The 21125-nt window shown below is 34.0% G+C and overlaps 1 protein-coding gene across 8 annotated transcripts in view; it reads left to right on the plus strand.

Moving 5' to 3' along the window:
- TDRD7 (tudor domain containing 7) overlaps window positions 1-21125 on the plus strand; it is a 93914-nt gene that overhangs the window by 48101 nt on the left and 24688 nt on the right. For all 8 annotated transcript variants that reach the window (XM_074281815.1, XM_074281817.1, XM_074281818.1 and 5 more), the window contains 4 exons: window positions 7496-8088; window positions 9591-9777; window positions 17622-17733; window positions 18640-18842. In XM_074281815.1, the coding sequence (XP_074137916.1) occupies window positions 7496-8088; window positions 9591-9777; window positions 17622-17733; window positions 18640-18842 (1095 nt within the window). The remainder of the gene's footprint in view (window positions 1-7495; window positions 8089-9590; window positions 9778-17621; window positions 17734-18639; window positions 18843-21125) is intronic.

Raw genomic sequence — 21125 nt, forward strand, 5'->3', positions numbered from 1 at the left:
TGGATAATTTTTCAACATTAACCCTTGCAAAACCTTAGTGTTTCAGTTTTTCCTCTCCTTCCCCCCACCTCCTTCCTCCTCTAGATGGCAAGTAATCCAATATATGTTAAACATAGTAAATATATGTGTGTGTATACATATATGTGTGTGTGTGTGTGTGTTGAATCCAATATAAGCATACATATTTATGCAATTATTTTGCTGCACAAGAAAAAAATAAATCAGAGGGAAAAATAAGAAAGAAAATAAAATGCAAGCAAACAACAACAAAAAGAGTGAAAATGCTATGTTATGATCTACCCTCAGTTCCCACAGTCCTCTTTCTGGGTGTAGATGGCTCTCTTCATCACAAAATCATTGGAACTGGCCTGAATCATTTCATTGTTGAAAAGAGCCACATCCATCAGAACTGATCATTGTTAAATCTTGTTGTTGCTGTATACAATGATCTCCTGGTTCTGCTCATTTCACTTAGCATCAGTTCATGTAAGTCTCTCCGGGCTTCTCTGAAGTCATCTTGCTGATCATTTCTTATTGAACATAAAACAATAATATTCATAATATTCATATATCTAACTTACTTATCCATTCTCCAACTGATGGGCATCCATTCAAGTTTCCAGTTTCTAGCCACTACAAAAATGGCTGCCACAAATATTTTTGCAAATTTGGGTCCCTTTCTCTCCTAGGAACACATTTACAACACAAAATACTTTAATTTTAATCTATACTAATTGAAACATCAAATAATTGTTATGGAAGCAAACAACTTCATATTCTCTCAGTAGCATCATTACAGGACTTTGTAGATTTGACTGATTTGAATGTTCCTTCTCAAGCTCATTTCATGTCAAGGAGCACGGTCTTTCTAGGGATATGATTTCCTGAAGGCCATTCACTATTAAACTGGCACCCTTTTCATCTTCCATTTTCTGAAACTCTGCTCCCTCAATCAAGAAGCAAATTTTGTGGAAATACTGAGCAAAACATTAGTGTTCTCGACTACTTTAGAACTTTGGAGTGGGTTCATTCTTCTGCTTTGTTCCCATTGCATTTCTCAGTCATGGCTGAATTCTCAGTCCCATTTTCACCCAGTGTCATGTCCAAACCATTTCTCCACTGTTGTTCCTCAGTTTTCTTATGTGAGGTCCATATACTGGTACATTACCCTTTTCTGTCTTTGAAGCCATCTGTTAGTTAGTTTCCAGGTCATTCTTAATATTCTCAGCTTCAGTGCCTGACTCTCATGTTCTATCCTTATGACCCACTCTTGTTCTCAGAGACTTCCGATATTTATGACCATGTAGGAATTTGACAACATGATTCATTTCTCTCTTCAATCATTTTTCTTTACCAGCTTCTATCCTAGGGGGGGAAAGGGAGGCCTGACAAGCTAAGCTAGACTAAGCAGCTGGACCCCCTGAGTAAAGGAGAAAGTCAGCAAGGACAAGCTAGCTGAACCACCACTACCTCAATAGACATCTCCACTCAGACACCAATGGAGGTAGCTCCGAGCCCTAGAGCACTGGGCATAAATGTGCTTCTAGCCCCTATGGAGGCAGTATCAAGGGAAACAACTTCTGGGGAATGGAAGTTGGCAGCTGCTGCAGCCCCCATAGCTCCTGAAAAACACAAAAACTCTCATCACCAAAGCTCTTGGCATTAAGAAATGGTTCCGCATCTGAAGTGGGTATGGGTTTATCTTTGAAAATGACTTTTTAAAAAGAGGTCTTAACATTTGCTGCTGTGTCCTAAAGATTTGAGACTGTCTGTTATCTCCCTATTAGAATTGTGAACTTCTTGAGAAGCAGACTGACTTCTTTTTTTCTATTTGTATCTTCATTATTTAGTGTAATAGTGCTTTAAACATACTCATTCATCTCATGTATATATTATCTCCAAAGTATATAATTTTGCTATTATACCTTCTAAAAATAACCTTCCATATATAAATTTTCCCATTCACAGTAAATGAATAATTATTCTTCTGCCTCATTCTGAACACCAGTTCTGTGGTTCAAGTCCAACTTTCTCTCCTTTTCCCTTCTGTCCTTGTTTGTGATTCACTTGGCTGTATCTACACTCAGCATTTACCTTGTACTCTGCTAATTTAATACTTCAATAAGTAGTATCAAAAATTTCTCAACTTCCTGCCATTCATTCCCAAACTGAACTATCTTTGCCCCATAAGCAATTAGCTTTTCTTAGCCTTAGTTTTCCCCATCTGTAAAATGGGAATAATAACCTTGTCTCAAGAATTTTGTGCAGATCAAGAGAGATAATCTTTGTGAAACAGATTTTTTAAGTATTATGTACTATTATTTCTGATTTAGTTTTGTTCCAGATCTTTTAAATGTCATTGAAAATGTCCTATCACGGGGACAGCTAGGTGGCGCAGTGGATAGAGCACCAGCCTTGAATTCAGGAGGACCCGAGTTCAAATGTGGTCTTAGACACTTAACACTTCCTAGCTGTGTGACCCTGGGCAAGTCACTTAACCCCAGCCTTGGGGGGGAGGGGGAAGAAAATGTCCTATCACAACTTACTAGTTGTACTGGAAAAAAGTATCAAAGTTCATTGATTTTTACCTGCTACATATTCATGGCACACCAAATCAGTGTAGCTTTCCACTTTTTTGATTAAAATGAAGGTTGTTTAATATAAATTTCCTTAGAGGTTTCCTTTCATTTCTCATAATTTCTCAGCATGACTACATATTTTCCTTCGTTTATGACTTCCCATCCCCTCTTGGCTCTTCTGGAAGCATTTTCAGTCATGTTTTTCATCTGCCTATAAAATAGTATTCGTTTTCTCAATATTTAAAAAAAAATTGCTTCCATTGAGAACCTTATTTCTGATCACTTCCTTTTCCTTCACTAATAAATTTCTTTGGAGAAAAAAATTGTCTATCCTTCCTAGTGGATAGAATGCTAGACTTGGAGTCAGGAGAGACCTATATTTGAATTCTATGTTTGATAGCAGCTTTGTGATTTCGAGATTTCTCAGAGATCAAATACAATAATGTATATGAAATGCTTTGCAAAACTATATAAATGTGAACAATAATCATTCCAACCTTTGTAGTCACTCTTATGATATATTTTCAAAGATTACCTCCTAATTTCCAAGTGCAAAGAGCATTAATCATATTTGTTCCTTCCTACGGCTATTCTTTTCTTTGCTTCATTTCAGATATTTACCATGTGTTGTTGGTTTTTCTTCCATATACTCCAACTATTCTTTTTTTCCCAGCTTTTTAGTGTGGATACTCCCCTAAGGGTCTTTCTGCTGAGTAGTGTTACAAAGCAAGGTGGACATTTGAGGTATTCTGCTATTTGTTTTTAACATAGCATTCTCTTGCTTATCTCATTTCTTATCTTCTTATCTCATTTTCTGTGGTACATTCCTTGGGCTTTTTTTCTCCACCTTTTGAGTACTATACTTTGCTTTCTTGTTCCTTTGCTTATATTCTTTATCCTTTATCCCTGCAATGTTCTCTCTCTCTCTTTCTGAATTCTTATCTGTACTTTAAAGCCAACTTAAATGCCGTGTCTTCCCAAAACTTTAGCTAATCACACTTGCCTTCATTCATCATGACCTTGCCCTTCAGACTCATTGTAATACTCATTTTTAAACTTAAAATGCACATAGTATATATTATAACTGTGTATCTTGCCTCTTTACAAACATAAGGATGAGGACTGCACCCAGCACAGTGTTAAGTGTTTTGATTCTTCATCATTATTTTGAATTATTTCCTAATTCAGCATATATTAATTGTCTATCTATGGGCATTACAAAGGACATGGATAACCAGGACATGATCCCTGCCTTCCAAGCTTATAGTAGGGTAGATGACATATACCAAAAATAACTAGAATAAAACTATTTCTAAAAGTTACCTGTTAATATTTAATTATTTCAATAGTTAGGTGTCTCTAAAGTTTTTAAAGACCCCAACACAATAGGAATAGTATTTCAATTCAACATTCATTTAAGATTGACTGTGTGCTAAGACTGTGTGTCTTAAGAAAATAATCTGTGCTAGTGATTCCTATGACCAAATATACAAGTACAAATCTTTTGGAAATGTCTAATTAGTAAGAACTCCACTCGCATCTTGATAATAGATTAAATTCACTTAAGAATGGTAAGGCTTGACTTTTTTTTCCCGGTTTCAAGAATATCTGAGGGGCAGCCAAGTGGCGCAGTGGATAGAGCACCAGCCTTGAATTCAGGAGGACCCGAGTTCAAGTCTGGTCTCAGACACTTAACACTTCCTAGCTGTGTGACCCTGGGCAAGTCACTTAACCCCAGCTTCAGGGGGGGTAAAAAAAAAAAAAGAATATCTGAGATATTTGAGATTATTCAGTAACAGCTGGAAGATTAATTCACTCATGTTATTGATTAGGAAACTTGAGACTCAGAGAAGTAAAGTCACAAGTAATAGGCAGCAGAGCTTGGTTGAGAACCAATGACCTCTGACTACATCTTTTTCCACTATGTCACAGACTTGAGTCTCCAAAGGAGTGAACTCTTTAACTCATTGTCATCAGACTGAAAAAGAGTGCCATTTCATGGCTGCTGGAGACATAAACCTGAGCTTGAAGAAATTGTCTAATAAAAGTCATATAAAATGACCACCAAGACTCCAAATATTTTAACCCTAAAATAGCAAAAATTGTGAACCCATAAATGGAGTAATAAGCATTTCCTGGAAAATTAAATACATGTATCATGTATTTGTATATGTAAACAGAAACAGAAAAAATATTTTTTCTTTGCAGAAAGAATGTAGTTTTGGTGGTCATCAAAGAAGGACCTAAACAGTTCAGTAAAATTAAGTTTCACTGTGTCACTTCTGAAATTCCATCAACCCTTCCTAATCACTGCATCTACTTTTTATGTTTGCTTTCTTCCTGCTTCAGTCTGCCATTCTGTTTTCTTGTCTCTTTGGTCTCTTTGGTTACCTGTTATTTCTCTATTTTTCACTTTTAGTACAGAAAGATTGGCTTTTTTTTTTTTTTAAGAGTCATCATCAGCCAATTAGAATACTTGGCCAAAATAATGATTGAAACTTAGAGGTTGTCTTTAATGTTTTGTTGGTTGTGTTAAAGGAATACTGCAGGTCTAAAAAGAGAGACTCTAGATGAAACAGAGTCTGATTCCAAATTACAAAAGAGTTTATCTGAGAACATGCAGAAGAAAATTCACAAGAGAACAGAATTCTCAGCTGCTCAAAGGAAAGTAGAGAAATGGGGAAAGAGTGAGATAATAGTTTCTAGAGAGGTTTTTAGGTAGGAAATAGAGGATTAGGAGAGAAGATATTTGAAGGTAGGATAAGTTAGAGAATAAGTAGTTTGGAAAGTCCCACATCTGCAGTTGCTCTTGAACCATTCAAGGCTGGTCCAATCTCTACAGGCATCTCCAAATTCATTTAGAGTTTATTTGCAAAGAATTTCCCATAATGTCAAGAAGCCATTTTTGGGTTTCAGAAATCCTTCTTATTAGCTGGTTGTTGTACATTCCCATGGTCCTCCCCTATAAAGAAGGGAAGCTCTAACATATGTAACAAATTATTATAATCATTCCAGTGCCTATGGCCATAGTTGCATAGGGGCTGAATTTTTCACCATCAAAGGCAATTTTCTCACACTTTCTCAATCAGCATTGTTCTAGATGCTTGCGAATGCTTGGAAGCTAATCTCTGGTTAATTGAATCTCTACTATTGCTATGTTTCAAAGATTTAGATTGAAGTCTGATGATCTGTAAATAAATAAAAATCTTTAAATCTAAAGCCAGAAAAATTCATGATATAATTTAGGCTGAGAATTTTTTAAAAAAAATTTATTACTATCTTTTGTTTTTTCATTATCTCCTTCATTTTCAAATTATTCTTCCTTTTCCCTACCCAAAAAAACCTAGTCTATAAACAAAGAACTATAAAGAGGGGGGAAAAACAGATGTCAGCAAAACCAACCAACACATTAACTGAGCCAGACAGTTTTGTCATGCCTTCCTTTGTAAAAGGAGGAAGGATGTTACCTCTCTGCTCTATTCTTTGAAGCTAAACTTTGTCATGACAATTTCAAGGCATTTTGTTATGGTTTTTTTTCTTTGTCACACTGAATATATTTTCTTAGTTCTGCTTATTTCATTTTATAGTTTATATGTCTTACACATGCTGCTCCTCTATAGTTTTCAGTTTCTTATATGCTATATGTACAAAAAAATACATAGTTATTGCCCAAGTGATTGAAAATCTACTTTTCCCTGCCTATATCTTTGCATTTGGCAAAAATACTGCTACAAAATAACTGTTGGGACATGTATACATTTATTGTATTTAACTTATACTTTAACATAATTAACATGTATTGGTCAACCTGCCATATGGGGGAAGGGGGTGGAGGGAAGGAGGGGAAAAGTTGGAACAAAAGGTTTTTCAATTGTCAATGCTGAAAAATTACCTATACATAAAATTTTTGTAAAAATTAATTAAAGAAAGAAAGAAAAAAAAAAGAAATTACCTAAGCAAAATTTAAAAAAATAAACAAAAACAAAATATTGCTATAAATATTCTGGGGAACATGGAACTTTTGTCTTTGGCTTCTTGGAGCATATGCCTGTTGGTGACAGATAATTTAGTAGATAGAATGTTCCTCATAGGTATATTAATATATGCAAAATACAGGTAAGGTAGTTGGGAGGAAAGACACTGGTAGCTGAAGGGGTTAGGAAAGACTTTATGAAGAAAGTAGGTCTTGAACTGAGTATTTAAAGAAGCTTGGGATTCTAAGAGGCAGGGAAAGCATGCATTCCAAATATGGATGACAGACAACCAATGCAAAGGCACAAACATGGAAGGAAATAAGCATTTATTATGTACCTACAGTAAAGGAAGGAAGTGGGCATTTATTAAGCACTTATGTGCCAGGCTCTGTGCTAAGCACTTTACAAATAAAATTTCATTTGATCCTTACAGCAATAATAGATGCCATTAACACCATTTTACTGTTAAGGAAACTGAGGCAGACAGAGGTTAAATAAATGACTTGCCCTGAGTCACACAATTATTATGTGACTGAGACTAGATTTGAAATCAGATCTTTCTATTTCCCAGAACAGCACACTATCCACTGTGCAAAGCTCTGCTTAAAGGTAAATCTGGTTTGACCATAGAATATATGAATTTAGTGTATAACAAGGCTGGAAAATGTATAGTGAAACTAGAAAGGAGGTAAGTTATATCAAATGCAAGTCAAATGGGTATCTTGTCCTCTTGGATTTAGAAATATCTAAGTCTTTAAATGATAATTCCCCCAGTCAGGTGGTAAAAGACCCTATACAAGTCACTGAAACTGAGGCATATAGCAACAAAGAATGATGATGGATAATTTTTTCTATTTTTTTGCATAAAATAAAAAATGTAAATAAAATGAAATTTGGATTATTAATAATTGAAAAAAATGTCATTTGTTTAATTTTTTAAAGGTAGAAAAACCTTACAGTGGTAGTCAACAGGATGTCCTTATTTATCCAGCTAAGAGAAGACCGCTTTTGAAAAGTGAAACAGACAGTGAAAAAACACCACAGTCTCAGACACCAGCTCCAAAACAAGTATCTCTTTCAAAAGAATTTTCAGAAGTTGGGTCAGCTTCTATTAATGATGACTTTAAGAAGAAGGTTGCAGACCTGTTAATGAAATATTCAAGTGGTCTTTGGGCAAATGCACTCCCCAAAGCATTTGAGGATATGTACAAATTAAAATTTCCTGAGGATGCATTGAAAAATCTTGACTTGCTGTCGGATGTATGCACTGTAGACCACATTTCTGACAATCCTCAGAAGGCCATTCTTTATGCAAAATTACCAAAATGTACTGATGTGAATCTGACTAATGCAAAGCAAAAAATTAAGAATGATGATATCACATCCATGGTTGAACAAGAATATTTGCAGATAGAAGAAGAAAACCCTGACTTTTCCACAGAAGAAATAATCGTTCCTCCTTTAATCATCCCAACTGAGCCATCACCATCAGTTTTGGTAGTTGAACTGAGCAACACAAATGAAGTTGTTATCAGGCAAGTATTGCATTCTAATCCTTCAACTTTTCTAATTATTTCTCTTGTGTAAATGTTATAATTTATACTTAAAGCTTTTTAGCTATGGGTAAGAGTACTTGGATAGGGTGATATGCCATCTTCCATGAGTCAGCTATGATACTAAACATCTTCATTTTTGCTGTACAAACTCAAGTAGTTATGTGTGAGACTCTTCCCTTTAGGACTGGAAAGAGGGATAATCTTTCAGCAAGTGCCTGAAAATGGTGACTCCAAGTGGTTTGTATGCTAATCTCTTGAAGCACTAATGCTTGCCTTGCTCTATAAACCTCAAGTCATATTCCTGCTAAATTACAGAACTAGGACTAATGTCCTTTCTAGTAGACAGTGATATCTCTTTCCCCCATAGTCTTCATCTTCTAAATCATGCATTGGGTCTGCTTACTTCATAAGATAGCACATATTAACTTGGGACATGGTATAGAATTTTAATTCTTGCTGCCTTTTCGTTCTGGAAGAGGAGGTGACAAAATCTATAAATGAAGAAGGAAGAAAATTCTACAAAAGAAGTAACAGTATTCTACAAAGAGTTCTTCATCTTGAGAAGTCACTATTCCCTCCATAAATGTCAGATGTTGGTAGTGGCCGCAAGAAAGATGATCCCTGGCAGAAAAATAAGGATGAGTATTAGTGACAGAAATTGTGTAGCAGAGTAATTATAATCCTCCACTGTAATGGGGAAAATAGTGAGAATTAAGAGGAATCTGTCTAAATAGGCAATGAAGAAACAGATATTGATGTCAGGAATTTTAATTTACAGAGATTGATGAGAGTACAAATCATCTCTGAATCAAGAGTACCTATTTCTCAATTTTATTGTAATTTTTCATACTGGATTAGTAAGTAGGGGCTTAAAATGCTACTTTGTTTTCTATTGATAAAATTGAATTGCTTTTCAAAATGAACTTTCTTTTTACCTTGCTTGAATGTGGTTACTGAATTCCCCAGATTTTCATTGAGCTCCTGACTGCACATATGAAAAATCACTTCTATCAACTTTAGTTCAAGTATGATAGTAATGGTTAGTCAGAACATATTATTCTGACTTTGTCTATCATTTTTCTATATTATGAATTCTGAATCACTCAACAATTGGAATTGAATTGAATTGGAAATACATTTTTGGATTGCTTCAGGAGAAACTGAATGACCATTTTGGTGGGAGATATTGTAGATGAGTTTAATAATTTGGGCTTCATAACTTTGGTGTAGATTAAGAACCAAATGTCCTATGGAGTCCCAACTCTTTTAGATTTATTTTTTTGTTCTGTGTGATAGTTTGTATTTTACTGGTGTTAGGAAATACTTAAGGCAGTTCCATCTATCCAGGTTTTTTGTTGTTGCTGCTGGAAAGAATGAAGGTGAGGATCAACAAAGGCCCTTGAGAAAGTACTACAAAATTAACAGTTTATATATATATATTCCCCTTTTTAAAATTTCATTTGCTCCTTTTCCCTTTGCAGGTATGTTGGAAAAGACTATTCTGCTGCTCAAGAACTAATGGAGGATGAAATGAAAGAATATTATAGTAAGAATCCTAAAGTGACATCAGTACAATCTGTGTATGTTGGACAACTGGTTGCTGTAAATGCAGAGGAAGATGCTTGGCTGCGTGCACAGATAATTTCAGTAGAAGACAGCAGAATAAAGGCAAGTAATATTTTTAATTTTGATACTTTAGAGGATTTTTAATGCACATTTTGATGCAAATATTGATTCACTATCTTTTTAGTTACATATAACTTTTGGTAGATTAAAAAAATTATCCTTATTACTCTCATAATATCTGAACTCTTAAGATGTATCCTGTGAACAGTTTTAGAACTAGACCTGTGATTTAAATGGTTTAGGGAACTCCATTGAGAAACTGTCTAATGTGCAGATCTCTATTTGCTCAGTTGTTTGAGGCACAGAGGAGATGTGACCAGTTATATAGCCAGTACATTTCATAAAGAACTTTTTGAGCACAGGTTTTCTGGGCTTGTTCTCTGTCTCCTCTGCCTTGATAAGCTTCCTTGTATTTTCATTGTCAGTAAATTTAGAAGGATTTCATGTCCTTACTTGCTATGATTACTCTTGTAGCTAGATAAGGGATCTTCTTTTGCTTCCATCTTTCACTACTCAAATTTTTCCAGTCTTTTAATTGAAAGAACTTCCAGCCTTACTCTGTCCTCCTACATCTACCATTCATCTGATCTCTGCTTTATATAGCAGTGGACTGGAATGGGACTCTTGATTACCTTTTAAGCATTGACTCTATTTGCTACCTCACATCCTTATTTAAAAAGAGAGTCTGAACTTCCTTTTTCTTTCCTTTCTATCTTGGGTCCTCTTCTGTCATTAGCTCTTGACTTCTATTCCTTTTCACCTTTTACCTAGGGAAAAATCATTGTTGGTCATCTTTTAAAAAGCAAAATCCAGAATTCTTTGCCATAATGCCAGGATATTTTCCTGTTTTGATGCATGTGTCATCAGAAGTCTCTGTGGTTTATAAAGTTTCCAGATACTCCAGCAATATTTCAAATATTAATTAATTATTTCCTAACCTTTGTTCAGTTCATTTGCATTAATTATTGATTTGCTATTGAGATTAGTTTAAATTTTCTTTACATAGTGTTTTTGGTCAATATAGGACATCAGTATTAGGAATTAATTCTTTAGTTCATATTCAATAGGCAGTAGAGATTTTAAACCCTAAAATGATATCTTCAGATATGTATTATAGGAAAATTGATCTGACAAGGAAGTGAATATTAGATTGGAGGAGAAATGAGCAGAAATCTAGACCTAAGAGGCTATTGCACAGTCAAAATTAATAAAGCAGGAAACTGGTGGAAAAAAATTTTACAGTAAATTTTTCTGATAAAGATTTCATTTCTGAAATGGATAGAGAACTGTGGCAAATTTTTAAAAATATGAGCAATTGGCAAATGGTCAAAAGATGAGAACAGGCCTTTTCAAGAAGAAATCAAAGCTATTAATAATTGTGTAAAAAATACTGTAAATCACTAATAGAGACATTTAAATTTAAACAACTCAGACGTTGAATAAACAACTCATCTTGACTTATATGACAGAAAAGTTAAATGACAAATGGTGGAGATGATAAGGGAAAATAGATACCCTAATATACTGTTAGTAAAGCTAGGAACAGATCCAAATGTTCTGGAGAACTATTTGGAACTATACCTATTCTTTGATCCAAAATATCAGTACTAGATTTGTACCTCCAAAGAGATAAAAAAGAGGGGAAAGGGATGTTTGCACAAAATGTTTATAAGAGTTTATTTTGTTGTGTCAAAGAATTGGAAACTTAAGGGGGTGCCCATCATTTAAAGGATGGCTGAGCAAATGGTGATATAGTTGTGATAGAATACTGTTGTGATGTAAGAAATGACAAGAGTGTGTTTCAGGGAAATCTGGGAACTGATGCAATTATTATTGAATAATAAAACTATGAGAATAATATACACAGTAATAGCCATGTTTTAAAAAAAAATGTGAAAGAGCCTCTCTGATCAATATAATGATCCACATTAATTCCAAGTACTTAGAAAAATGCTATTCATTTTCAGATAGAGAACTGATAAGCTCTGAGTATATTTTTTCTTTTTATTTTTCTTATCTCCCCCCAAAAACACACTATGACTAATATAGAAATATGTTTTATATGACTTCATATGTATAATGGATATCTTCTTATTTACTTTCTCAATGAGTGAGGGAAGTTGTGAAAGAAGGGAGAGAACTTAGAACTAAAAATAAAATTTTGAGAGAAGAGGCTTTTGCAATTGTCCAGTTGGCAGATAATGGAAACGTGAACTAGGGTGGTCATGAACTATTGCAAGGATGTGATTATACATGTTGTATTTTGACAGTAAGCAAAAGACTACAGATTGAGTCCTTGAACTAGGCTAATTTAGACTTTCAGCTTCTTAGGAATTCTGACTACAGCTTGGACCATGGACAACAAATGAAATCTTTCAGAATGGGGTAGTAGTAGAGTTCTTAGTCTCATATTGCAAACTCTATTACTTTTGTTTAAAATTAACTTTTGGAGAGGATAAAAGAATTCTCTATGCAGTCAGCTTGGGACAATTTCAGTGTCAACTGACTTCAATGATTGACACATCTTTCTACTCAGTCCTCTTAATGAGGAGTTCTGGTGGATTTTATGTGTTGAGATGAGAATGGCCACCAAGCCTGAGTACGTATCAAAGAACTCTACAAACCTCTTTATCACTTTAGATCCTTTCTTGGGCATGCCTGCCTTGTGAAGTTCTTAGACTTTTCTGATCTCAAACCAAAGTGTTTTCAATTTTGGTTTTTCAATTTTCTCTGGCTTCACACTACTGCCTTCTAAGGTCCGATTCATAGCTGATCATTGTTAAATGAGTATTTCCCTCCAGTCATTTCCTCTTCTACTTTTTCATCTCTTTGCCATCCTCATTACCTTTAAAGAAGAATGTAGTAAAAGAGAATCAACATTAGAGAACTATAATTGAAGTGATCTGTTTCTATCTCACTGTTCTCCCTTTTTCCCCTTACCCATACTGGTTTCTATTATCCTATGTTTACATTTCAGAGTATCTACTCATTTGGTTTTTTTCATCAGTAATGCATAGACGTTCTTTATTCTATTAAAGATCCATCCCCCCCCCCCAAATAAGATTATATTCATTATTGTAGAATATGTTATTCTTAGTTCCAAATTTTGAAATGAATTCCAAGATTTTCTCATGGTTATCTTAGTTCCTTTTAAGTATGTATGTGATCCTTAATCTGAGTTCTTAATACTTGAACTCTTTCTTTCTGGTTACTTAAAAGATTTTTATTCTTTGTCCTGAGAGCTCTGAATTTTTGGCCAACAATCCTTGATAATTTTTAGTTTAGGATTACTTCCTGAAGGTACTTGATAAGAATGATAGAATCTCTGTTTGCATTTTGATCCCTGATTCTGATAGATCTTATCAGTTTTCATTTTGAATTAATGAATTTCAGTATCTGGGTTTATAATTTTTAAATATAATTTTTAATAAATTACATATATTACATATGTTATATAAATAAAAATTTTAAAAATTAAAATTTTTGAGGAGTCAAAATACTTCATAAATTATTTGTACTTAACCTGTTTTCTAGGTCAGTTGTGTTTGATAAAATATACCTTATGTTTTCTTCTTTTTTCTTCAATCTTTTGATTTTTGTTGTTCTTGTTCATTTTCTAATTTTTAACAAATCTATTGCTTGGGTAAGGTTTGCCATATTCTTTTGAAAGGTATTTATTCTTTTAGTACTTTCTTGGAAGGCTCTTAATTAACTTACAGTTTCATTTTTTTTCTCATTCCTCATTTTATTTCTTCTAGGTAATATTGTAGTTCTTGTGGCCAAGCCATTTTTCTCTCTGGGACTCAGCTTGAAGTATTTGTGAGGTTACTCTGTTTTTAGTGTACTTCTTGACTTCTTCCTTTGTATATTTCTTTATATTATTTAACATCTTTTTCTGTTTGTTCATCTTCATTTTCAATCCTTGATTTGATACTTTGTACCAAGGCCAAACTCCATCCCATCCCATACTATTGAATTGAAGTATTCAGTCCCTATTTGGCCTTGGACCTCAATCACCTGGTTTCATGCCACTGACTTTCACTTTCCCTGGTATAGCTGTACTCAGAGTGGAATGGGTTTTAGGCTCTCCTCTATATTATCTGAGTTCAAAGTACCTTCAGGGCCCTCTGGAGTATCCCACTCATTTTGATATGACAAGTACACATACTCAGAGCACTCCCTGCCCTTTTTGTTTCCTGTCAGAGGGGTTAGAAATTCAGATTTCTAATCCTCTGAGGCTTCTCTATCCAAGTATCCTGGACTTGTGGTCCTCTTCCCCTATAGAAAAATCAGATATGTTCTGAATTCAGTTAAGTCAGACTTCTGTAGACTTCTGGCTCCCTTGGACTGTTTTGGTCAGAAGGCAAATCCTCCTCACATCCATAGCTGCAGGTCTCCAAATTGCCTGGACTTCTTTCTCCTCCATATAGGCTTTCTGGTGCCCTTAGAGCACCACTGGTCCAAATACTGACGCTTCCAATTTGTTTACTTGGCCTCACATAGATTTTCCCTGGTGCAGCAGTCTCACAGGCTTCTGGCTATACTTTTGTGCAGTCCTGAACTGGATAAAGGTACTTACTATAGCTTCTATTCAGTTTTTTTTTTTTATTTTTTTATTTTTATCATTTGGCTGATTCTGTTTTTAGATCTTTGCTGCAGTACACAAGAGAGAATTAGGCTTGTCCCATGATTCTAGGATTATTAGGATTCAATCAAAATTCCTATTCAAGCAGCTTTCGGTTTTCATAACACACCCTTTTCAATTTTTCTTCAGCTATCCTCTCTTATTGATTAAAAAAAAACATTTTCTACCACATAGAATGTTAACATTATTTTTTTTCTGATAACATTTTCTAAGTACAAAGAAAGTGGAATAGTCATGGACATAACATTTAAATCATATAAATAATATCATTTAAATAAGTCCTTAGTCCCTAATTTTCTCCCCTTTTCCTTGTTGCTATTTCTTCACAACAGAGGTGAACTTAGAATCCAAATTCCCTGAATGCTTGGCCATTTTCTTTGTTATTAAGAGGCTCATCTATTTTGGAGGGAGGGAAGACGAAGGAAGGAAGGATGGATAAGTACCTCCTGTATGCAGGGCACCTTACTAAGTGTTTAATAAATATTAACTCATTTTATTCTCAAATCTGGGAGGAGGTGCTAAGGCAGATAGAGATTGTGACTAGTGATTTGTCCAGAGTCACAATATCAAGTATATGGGTCAGAAACAGGATCTAAACCAAAGAATTCCTGACTAAATCCATTGCTCTCTCCTGCATCATCTAGGCCAGGGGTTCTCAAACTATGGACCTCGGGCCATATGTAGCCTGCTGAGAACGTTTATGCCTCGGCCTGATTATGGCAAATGGGCTGAGGGCAGAGACAGAGTGTGAGGTTTTGTTTTTACTATATACCGGCCCTCCAACAGTCTGAGGGACATTTAACTGTCCCCCTATTTAAAAAGTTTGAGGACCACTGATCTAGGCTAGCAGGATAAATCCAGAAAACTACAGTTTGTTTTTCTAGATATGTTCTTTTGTATACCCATCTTAGACATTTTTTTTCTTTATCCAAATAAAGAACTTTATATTTGTCTGTTTTATTTCATCTTAATAGATTTGGCTCATACTTTAATGTAGTAAGATCTTTTTTAATCTTGACTATTACTCAATAAGTCAGCTCCCCTTCCCAGCTTAGCATCTGCAATTTTGACAAACAGACCTTCCATAACTTCATCCAAGCCATTGGTATACTAGGTCAAGGGCAGGTCCTTCAGACATTTCACTACAGAGAGCACTATAATTTGACTTTGACCTAGTAATGACTACTTTTTGGGTCTGGTCATTCAATCAAGCCTAATGGGCCAAATTATACTATTATCTAATACTCCTCTCTCCTCGTTGGCACCAAGTATACCATAAGAGACTTTGTGAATGTGTTGCTGAAATCCAATTATACTGTTTCTAAACATTTGACTGTAAAACCATATAGTTACTGTATTAAATAAGGAGATGACTTTTCCTTGAAATCATGCTGGTATTTAGTCATTTTTTCTATCCTGAGCAAGGGTCAGATTGTTCTGACCTTCTAAACTACTCTTCCAATATTCAAAGTAACCTACAAACAAAAACAAAAATTTTGTGGCCAAGCATTCAGCTTCAGTACTTTTGGCCCTGTTCTTATAGAACTATGCCACTCTAATTCTTAATAAATGTTTGGCAAATTAACTTCTATCACCTGCTTTTCTTTAATCTACATGTGTTTAAGTAGCTCTTCTTTTTACTTGGTTGGAATCATTTCTGCTTTTGTTCTCGGTTTCTTACTACTTAACCCTCTTGAACTTGACTTTAGCAGAAGAATATTAGTGAATTCTAATGGTCCTTTCTCTGAATCCTTTTAAATCTTTCCTCCCAAAATCTAGGATACACATAGCTGTGCTTGGCTTTTCCTTTCTTTCTGTAATGAATTTAATCACTAGCTCTAAAGATCATTTTTTTCTTGATTCCTTTTTTTTTTTTTTTAAACCTTTTCCTCCTGGTCGATCAGAATCAGACCCAAATTACAGTTTCCTTTTACCTTTTGTGAATGAAATTATTAAGATACGTCACAATTTAAGAATTTTATTTACTTTTGGAAGAGAGTGGTATCCAGAAAGGGAATCTGAATGAAGTTTCCCATCACTATTATATCATACCTTCAGTTTAAGCTTGTGAACTATTTTTTCCAGACTTCTCATCTAGATCTTTTAATTAGATGGTCAATAGTATATTCTTATGAGTATATTTTTATTTATCCAACCTGCCAAATCTCAATAATAGCCTACAAAAATGAATTTGCTTCCTTATGGTAAAGTTTCGCTGTTCATCTTTATTATTATTCATACTCTATGCATTTATATATAGATATCTGGGCCTAGAGTTTATTTCCAACTTTCTTTCTTGAAATTTTCTTCTGAGAATTACTTAATTCTTTCTCCTATTATTTTAATTCCTTTTTTGTACCTGCTACTAAGTCTCTATGGATCAAATTTGATAGATCTCTAGATGTTTTTATTTCTTTTCAGTATGAAACCTTTTTAGTCATAGATGTGCTCCATCCCTGACCAGAATTATATTATTCTTGTGTGATCAAATCAATGTGACAATTCCTAGAAAGGACAAGTTAAACAATCTTTTTTTGTGACTTCCCTTATCAAAACACTCCTCCCTGCTCATACATATTTATGTGTATAATATGTATGTTATCATTTTCTATTAAAAAATAAGTTCCTTGAGGGCAGAAATGTATTTTTGTTTTTGTGTCTTTGGTGCTTACTATAGTGCCAAATATAAAGGAAGGGTTTAATAAAAAGTGCAAATAATAAGTGCTTGAATGTAAAATGCTTTTATACTCAGTAATTTACTTCTCTATACTTCTGTAGCTGCTTGACTTTTTGTCCTTATTGGGAATAAAGAGTACTGATTACCTTAGAAGCAAAAGAAGATGTCAGGGATTGAAGATATCAGGAAATTAGAATTCAAAGAAAGAAGGCTGATGGGAGAAGGGAAAGGGAATTACAGCATGAGGGGCATTGGAGTTAAGTCAAGAGTAATGGTCAGGGAATTATGTGATTTCCCATTCAGCGCATGCTTATAAAATGTCATGTCATTATAAAATGTCAGGTTTTATATACCATTCAGAAGGGGCATTAAAAGCCAAATAATCTCTCTCTCAAAGTAAAATTTCTCTAGTTCTAGTGCCATATGTTAATACTTAATTTGAAAAATAACAAAGGTAATTTGGAAATAAGATGGAGCCTATAATGAAACGTACGTTATTAATATGTTTTAAAGAACTATTTTTTAAAATGTGGTCTAAATATTCGGTTTCATTTTCTTCATTAGGTTTGCTATGTTGACTATGGTTTCAGTGAGATTATAGAAAAAAACAAAGTATACAAACTAAACTCAAGGTTTTGTTTGCTCTCCTTCCAAGCAGCAAAATGTAAATTAGCAGGTAAGCAAACTTTTGAAGGTAATAAAAATGTAGTGTGCTTAAAGGCACCATCGATAAAGCAATATTAGTGCATATTATTTTTGTGTGTGTACACACACACACACACACACACACACACACACACACTGACCTAGCCCCAAAGTTATTGAAGAACATTTACTCTAATCACAGAATGATATAGATCACAAAACTATAATAGTTGGGAACCTCAATATATCCTTTTCAGTCCTACATATACCTAACAAAAACAAACAAAAAAAACTGATAAAGGAGTTAAGAAACTGAATAGTGATTACTGAAGGGGAACAGAAAAGAGTTTCCAAATTTCTTAGCTATGTATGGCACCCTTAAAAATACTAATCAAATGTAACACCTTTATTAAATTGAAAAATGATCTCTCAACATCAAAAAGCTCACATAATATTGGAAGGTGAGTATACCTCCAAGTGTGAAGAGAACATTCATTGTTTTGACAAATGGATTGGGAATAAAAAATATTATTGGTGCAAAGGACTAGAATGGAGGGGAGGAGGAAATATGACCAGCTCCACTGATAGTTGTGATAATACATTCAACTTACTTGATTTAGATAGGTTATTTGTATTACATCTAATTAAGGAAAAATCTGTTTCTCTTGATACGATGTCTCTTCTGATCACATTTTTTTCTCTTTGTCCTGTGATTTCTTTTCTCTGGGTAAACATTATTTAGAATTTTTACACTGCAGCACATGTTTGTACAAACCTTTAATAAGGAATATAGGTAAAAACATGTGATACAAATCCAGTTAAAATTTAAGAATTTTATACTGAAATATATATATATAGTTTAAGTTAGTAAATACGTACTGAAAGTTATTTTAAGCTAGTCAATACGTACTGAAAATAGTATTGAATTGTTTTTCAGGGTTGGAAGTTTTTAATGATGATCCTAGTTTAGTGAAGGTGGTTGAATCTTTAGCCTGTGGGAAGATATTTGCTGTAGAAATCCTGGAAAAAGCTGAGATTCCTCTTGTGGTCCTGTATGATACATCTGGAGAGGATGATATCAATATCAATGCCACCTGTTTAAAAGCACTTTGTGACAAAACGCTGGAGGTGCACCTTCAGGTACTGTGATGATTGCCATCTATTGTCATTGGCTATATGAATTGTGTATGAGAAAGCATCCTCACATGACAAAGTTAAGGTTACTTTAATAACATGAATTGAATTGTTTATCTTAATTGCAAAATCCCATGAACACTGTCTTCTTTTAGTGTTATCATAATTTATCACTGTGATTGAAATTAAACTTTGAATTCAAAAGCTCTAAGGAAAGTAACCTAAATTTAAGCTTTGTTTTAGGTTTTTGAAAAACTGAATATATGAAAAGGTCAGAAAGAGTGCTTGCCAATGCAAAATTTTAAGTATAAACTATTTTCACCATATATTCTACAACATTTGAGTTTTAATATATCAGTCTACCATGTAATCTGTAAAGAAGTGGAGATAGTATTTAAAATGCTAAATAAATTCTTAAGATGAAAATTAGAAGAGCATCTAGAACAGAACCTTCTCTGTGTGTGTGTGTGTGTGTGTGTGTGTGTGTGTGTGTGTGTGTGTGTGTGTGTGTATTAAGCCTTACATCATTTATATATCTGTCTAAAGATATAGACATAAAAAAATATATTCTGAAGTTGACACAATTGATTCTCAAGAATTATGAAATAAGGGAAGATAAACAATGGACAAAAACCACACAGAGATAATATTACACCAAAAAAGGGACATCAGTAACTACTTAACCATATATTCTTACTTTCTCATTTCTAAAGTATGAGATTGGTTTCACAAATGAGGTATCCTGTCTAGAAGGGAATCTGAGAAAGATATAAGTAGTGTTTCACAAACTACACCTTCAGAATCACATAATTGAAAGGTACAATGAAGACAGTGAGTTCCTATTGTTTATTGTTTATCAACTATTAAAAAATATATTTGACCTCTATGGTGTAATTGGTAGAACACTGGACTGAGGCAGGAATTACAGGGTTCAAATTCCCTCTCAAACACTTAGTAGCTTTCTGAACCCAGGGCAGGCCATTTAAAGTCCAGCTTCATTGACCTCATCATGGAGACAGTAATAACCTCTCTTATGAGGTTTTGAGAATCAAATGAGATTTCATGCATACAGAAAAAGAGAGCTAGAAAAAGATAAGAGGTATGTGTGTGCTGTATATATAAGTTGTTTTTCAAACTTTAAAGACCCTGTGTATTATCATTACAGCAAATGAATTCTTTAAATCTTATTTTTAAAAAAGATGCAACATTTAGGGGTTTTCCCCCATTCCAAAATGAGAACAAAGAAAACCAAAAATGAAAGGAAAATGATTATTATTATTAAAAAAGAAAGAAATGAAATGAATAAATAAGATTAAACACAGGAAGTAATTATGTTCAATAACCCTTATCAATCTAAAATGAAATGTGAAACATGGAGAAAAATGCCAGTGGTAGGGCAGATATCCAGTGAAGAATACTAATGGAAGAGGGAATTTTTTAAATGTCAGCTTTTTTAGATAATTTCATTTGTTGATAGATAAATATTATAGAGGGTAGAGTGAGGAAAAAGAATGAGTTCTTACAGACTTTTGATCCTGGGCAAATCATTTAACTTGGGCCTCATTTACTTCAAATATAAAATGAGAATAATAATAGTACCTATCTCCCAAGTTTATGGTGAGGATGAAACGAGATAATATTTGTAAAAGAGTTTTGTAAACTTTAAACTGCTATATAAATGCTATCTATCGTTGTTGTTGTTATTATGTGGTATTATATTAATTGAATCAAGACCAAGAGTACTATAAAACTTCCTTAATACCTACAACTCCTTAAAAGAGATAAGAGCATTGTTTGTCCAAATGGAAATGCAGTTAGATTAATTAACATTACCAATTCCTTTTGGAAAATACATAATACTTTCAGTAATCTCAGGCCATTCCCTGCAGCAGAAAGTCTTCCTCCCCCTCAAAACTGGATATTCTGTGTGATTGATGCTGTTAGGACTTGAGAATCATGGAACACATAAATCATAATTGCAGGTGACCTAAAGGGCAATGAAAGCATTAAAAGACTATTCGCATATAACTAGTGATGAATTGAGTGGAAGAAGTAGCACAAAATTTCCAGGAAGTAGATGATTGAAAAAAGAGATGAACATAAGAGAGAGCTTGTGTGAGGCACTAGTACCCATGTGTTATTAAAAGTCATCAGCATTTTGAATTCTTTGTGGAAAATATATGGGAATACTTGCATGAAAATTGTACAAGATTAGAATATATAGACAGACACTCTAATGTTACAAAGGATATCTATATTAATAAGGTCACATGTGGGTCCTTTGAATGT

Source organism: Sminthopsis crassicaudata, chromosome 1 (assembly GCF_048593235.1).
Source record: "Sminthopsis crassicaudata isolate SCR6 chromosome 1, ASM4859323v1, whole genome shotgun sequence".
NCBI lineage: Eukaryota > Metazoa > Chordata > Mammalia > Dasyuromorphia > Dasyuridae > Sminthopsis > Sminthopsis crassicaudata.